The 5,328-nt window shown below is 39.1% G+C and overlaps 1 protein-coding gene across 1 annotated transcript; it reads right to left on the reverse strand.

Annotated features, from left to right (window-relative positions):
• Positions 1–855: 855 nt before the first annotated feature.
• On the reverse strand, positions 856–4,754 carry tmem128 (transmembrane protein 128; the record flags this gene model as incomplete). Its single annotated transcript, XM_016531186.1, has 4 exons — positions 856–1,352; positions 2,270–2,401; positions 3,251–3,412; positions 4,613–4,754. Coding segments are annotated over 3 exons (404 nt in total), but the record flags the coding sequence as incomplete, so codon positions are not given.
• Between the last annotated feature and the right edge of the window lie 574 nt (positions 4,755–5,328).

Below are 5,328 nucleotides of genomic sequence, written 5' to 3' on the forward strand. Positions count from 1 at the left end.
GTTACTTTACTAGTTACTTGAAAAAAAGTAATCTGATTACGTAACTCGCGTTACCCCCCGAACACTGGTAAATACAGTTTACCGGAGAAACGCTCTACTTCAAAACGTCATGTTTAATCTAATGTGTCACATGCCCTTTCTTTGTAATTAATTGTTACAATTAGTGAGATGCACTATGTTCACACGACTGCACCTCAGACACTCGCTATAGTTTCATAAACACCTTAATGCTAATGTTTTCATGTGATAACTCCACTCAGTCGGTCATTTCAAATCAAGAACAGCGATCTTACATATTTTACTCGCTTTATAAGTTTCAAAGTCAAAGATTCACAATTAAACAGAAGCGCTCAGTGTATGTCAGAAACGCTTACCTGCAGCCCAGAGCACAGGTACGTCTGCGAGACGTCTGTTAAAGATCTCTTCATCTGGAAAGCATCTGCTGTGTGCAAACATCTGATAAACGTCTCTGAGATGTCCGTTTTACATTCATTCTAAATCATAAACATCTTAAAGATGTCTTCTAAACATCTATTTGACATCTGAGAGGAAACATCCTATAGACGTATTGCAGATGAGCAAACAACCAAAAAATCTGAGCTCACAAACACATCACTGAAACATCATCCAGCTGCAGACGCTGGGAGAACACCTGACAGATCCACACCTGAAATACTGCGGTGCAATTATTATATCAACTCACAGACAAACCTGAGGGCTAAAGCGCCATGGCTTTTCTTCAGGAACTTCCTATTTGAGTGAAATCATCTCTGTGGTTCACATTACTTGAAGGTACGTCAATGTTCTCTTCTACAACCTCAGTTCAAACCTGAAACGTGAATTTTGACTCAGTTATGAGCACCTCAAAAAACAGAACGTCTTTATTTCATCAGTTCATGTATTTGGTTAGTTACAGACGAACATTAGGGTGTAAAACACAAGTGCCAAGTATCTTTAGTGAACCGTTTAAAACGGTGTGTTTGGAAGGTAAAGTAAAGCAATTTGCATTTTTAGAAAACACTGCAATCAGCAGTCTACAGGACCTCAAAGAAAACCTCTTGTTCACCTCCGTCGGGCTGATGTTCAGGAAACCCTTAAACAAAATATGAGCGGCTGTTGATCGGAGACGTCAGATGCTGCTGAATGTCTCATTGTTCATTAAAGCGAGTCCTCGGCACTGGAATAAAGCAGAGGTCAGAGGTCAGAGACCGATCAGCTGACCTCTCTATCTGTCGGCGTCGGCTTCGTTACAGGCACACGGAGACTCCGGTCATGATTCAGTGAGCTGCTGTTGATCAGAACTGATGTGTTTAATACACACACACTCACGCACGCACTCACACACACACTCACTCGCACTCACACACGCACGCTCACACACACACACACACACACTCACACACAGACACAGACACAGACACAGACACAGACACAGACACAGACACAGACACAGACACAGACACAGACACAGACACAGACACAGACACAGACACAGACACAGACACAGACACAGACACAGACACAGACACAGACACAGACACAGACACAGACACAGACACAGACACAGACACAGACACAGACACAGACACAGACACAGACACAGACACAGACACAGACACAGACACAGACACAGACACAGACACAGACACAGACACAGACACAGACACAGACACAGACACAGACACAGACACAGACACAGACACAGACACAGACACAGACACAGACACAGACACAGACACAGACACAGACACAGACACAGACACAGACACAGACACAGACACAGACACAGACACAGACACAGACACAGACACAGACACAGACACAGACACAGACACAGACACAGACACAGACACAGACACAGACACAGACACAGACACAGACACAGACACAGACACAGACACAGACACAGACACAGACACAGACACAGACACAGACACAGACACAGACACAGACACAGACACAGACACAGACACAGACACAGACACAGACACAGACACAGACACAGACACAGACACAGACACAGACACAGACACAGACACAGACACAGACACAGACACAGACACAGACACAGACACAGACACAGACACAGACACAGACACAGACACAGACACAGACACAGACACAGACACAGACACAGACACAGACACAGACACAGACACAGACACAGACACAGACACAGACACAGACACAGACACAGACACAGACACACACACTCACACACACTCACTCAGACACTCACTCACAGACAGACACACACACACAGACACACTCACTCACACACACTCACACACACTGTGTGTTTCAGCCCAGCAGTGAGATCAGCATCACCACACCCATGAACTGAGTGAACAGAATCACTGGAGTGAAGAACGACCAGACGGGCCACAGAGCGATGTTCAAGCTGAAACACACACAACACCAGCGTATTCAGCAGAGGACAAAAGCACTGACCAAACAGTTTCCAAATGTCAAATGCAAGAATTAACAGTTAAAATCCAGTCTAAATAATCAATAAAATATTTTTTTACACTAAATGAACACAAAGAAGAATTAAATTTAATCATTTTCATTTATATGCAGTAAACCAAACAATATTGAGTGGGTGTATTTTTACATGTCAGATGCCATACGCAGACTCATCAATGACTCACTGAATCAGAGATATGAATGTGTTTAAACGAGACGCTTATTAAATCATCTGTCTGAACACTCTCATAGCAGGGTTATTACAGCTAACTAAAACCATTTAAAAATACATTTTCATTACTTGTAAAAATATAAAATAAAATATTTATAAAATAATGTTTATTTCTACTAGTAGTCATCAAGGCAACATTTCTCATCTTCATAAAAAAAACAACAACCTAAAACTACTAAAAATGACAAAACGAGCCTATTTAAGGACCATTCATTGCATTTTAACAGGATTTCATGGCAAACAAAATATAATTACTGTAATATGAGAACATGATTATGCATGATTAGAATTGCAACATTAAAACATTAAATGTGCTTTCAGTACTTTAGAGCTAATTTACATTACACAAAGAAATAAACTGTTTTTGTGAAGAGTGAATCTGAATGATGTACACTAGCTCGTGCTCAGAATAGTTTCCTATTAAAAGCGTCATGAAACAATGTGAACCTTCAAAAAAACGGAAAATATCAGTAATGAGATTCAGGGACAAATGTTTTGAATTGTCTTAAAATAATGCAGAGCAGTACTGGTCATGGATCATGGAGTTCAGACCTGCAGGAGGCGGCGATGAAGGCTGCGGTGGAGACGGCGGGGACGGCTGGATACTCCTGATCATACTGCTGGATTCCTCTGAACCACTCCAGATACACCATACAGAACAACGCCAGAGACACACACAGCGCCAGCAGAACCAGAGCCACGCTAAACCACCAGCTGAAGCACAAAACCAGCTGTCAGAGAGCCAGAACGCTAGTTACAACTCAATTAAATACAAAAATAACAATTATTTTGTCAAGGCAACATTTGTCATTTTCATTTAGTTTAACTTGATGTGCTAAAACAAGTCAAATTAAAACCAGAAATAAAATGAATTAAACTATACAGACATTTAAAAAAAAAAAAAGACAACATTAAAATGACAAAAACAACTAAAACTTTAATTAAAATTTAAATGAAAACTTAAAATATAATAATTAAAACTCATTAATAAATTCTATAAAAAGCATCTCAATTATACTCCGCACTGTTAGTGACTCAAATGGAGATGAATTTACCAAATATTCTTAAAAATACACGCGGTTTTCTTCACATTTAACAATTAAGAATAATCTCTATTCCGAAAAACAATTCTTGAGAATGTGCTTGTCTTTTTTCTTAAAACAAAACATATGAGTTGAATTCCTGAAAATAATGTTCTTTAAAATTATCGTAAATAACCAGCTTGTCTTAAATCACCAAAAATGCTTAATAAAATGAATTTATTGAATTGTTTCAAATAATAAACATCACAACAGGACTCTAGCTACATATAATACCCATGATTATAAGTAGAGACGCGCACGAGTGACATCACACCAATGATCGACAGTGTGAACAATTCTCATCATGACTATGCGTGATGTTTTTATTTTTATTTCATTTCTGTTTAAAATTCTTCTAAAAACATTTTCTTATATTTAAGAAATATTTAAGAAGTTCTTAAGGTTTTTTTTTTAATTTTTTTAAGAACTTCACTTCTGAACAATCGTACAAATTTCTTAAAAGCCATCTTAAGAAATGTAATCTTCTTAAAGGGATAGTTCACCCAAAAATGAAAATGTGATGTTTATCTGCTTACCCCCGGGGCATCCAAGATGTAGGTGACTTTGTTTCTTCAGTAGAACACATTTAATTTTTAACTCAACTTTGAACAATTAATTGCCGCTTTGAACGATTACGTAATTGTAATTGCGATTAGAAATTCGATTAATTGTGCAGCCCTACAAACCATGTTTATTTTGTCAGTGAATACACACACTCTCTCTCTTTCTCTCTCTCACACACACACACACACACACCCGTCAGTAACAACTGCTGTCTTGTGAGTCTGAACAGTGACTGACAGTGCTAGTTATGGTCAAGGTTAGTAGTCACCTGTGAATGTCACTGTGGTTCAGAAGGACAGAGAAGAAATCCAGATAGTAGGTGAGAGAGACAGAGGCCAGGATCCAGAAGACTGAATGCCGGTTGATCCGAGCAGATGGTTTCACATCCACAGCCTCATCAGGACCAGAACCTGCAAGATAATAAGATAACACAACATTAACAACAACAACAACATCAACATCAACTACAACACAACAACAATACAACACCACAACAACACCATAACATCAACAACAACAACACCTCAACAACAACAATACAACACCACCATAACATCAACAACAACACCACAACAACATCAACACCACCACCATAACATCAACAACATCACCATAACATCAACAACAACACCACAACAACATCAAGAACACCACCATAACATCAACAACACAACACCAACAACAACAACACAACATCACCATAACATCAACAACAATACAACACCACAAGAACTACATAACATTAACACTAACACAATGACATCAACAACAAAAATAAGATCAACAACAACATCATTGATACTGTCAATCAAATCATCAATAATTTATTCCTATAGCACGTTTAAAAACAACACTAGCTGACCAAAGTGCTTCACAGACCCACAATTACAACACACACACACTCTTTCTCTCTCACACACACACACACACTCTCTCTCTCTCTCACACACACACACACACACACACACACTCTCTCTCTCACAC

The sequence above is a fragment of the Sinocyclocheilus rhinocerous genome, unplaced genomic scaffold (assembly GCF_001515625.1).
Source record: "Sinocyclocheilus rhinocerous isolate Xijiao unplaced genomic scaffold, SAMN03320098_v1.1 scaffold2319, whole genome shotgun sequence".
In the NCBI taxonomy this organism is placed as follows: Eukaryota; Metazoa; Chordata; class Actinopteri; order Cypriniformes; family Cyprinidae; genus Sinocyclocheilus; species Sinocyclocheilus rhinocerous.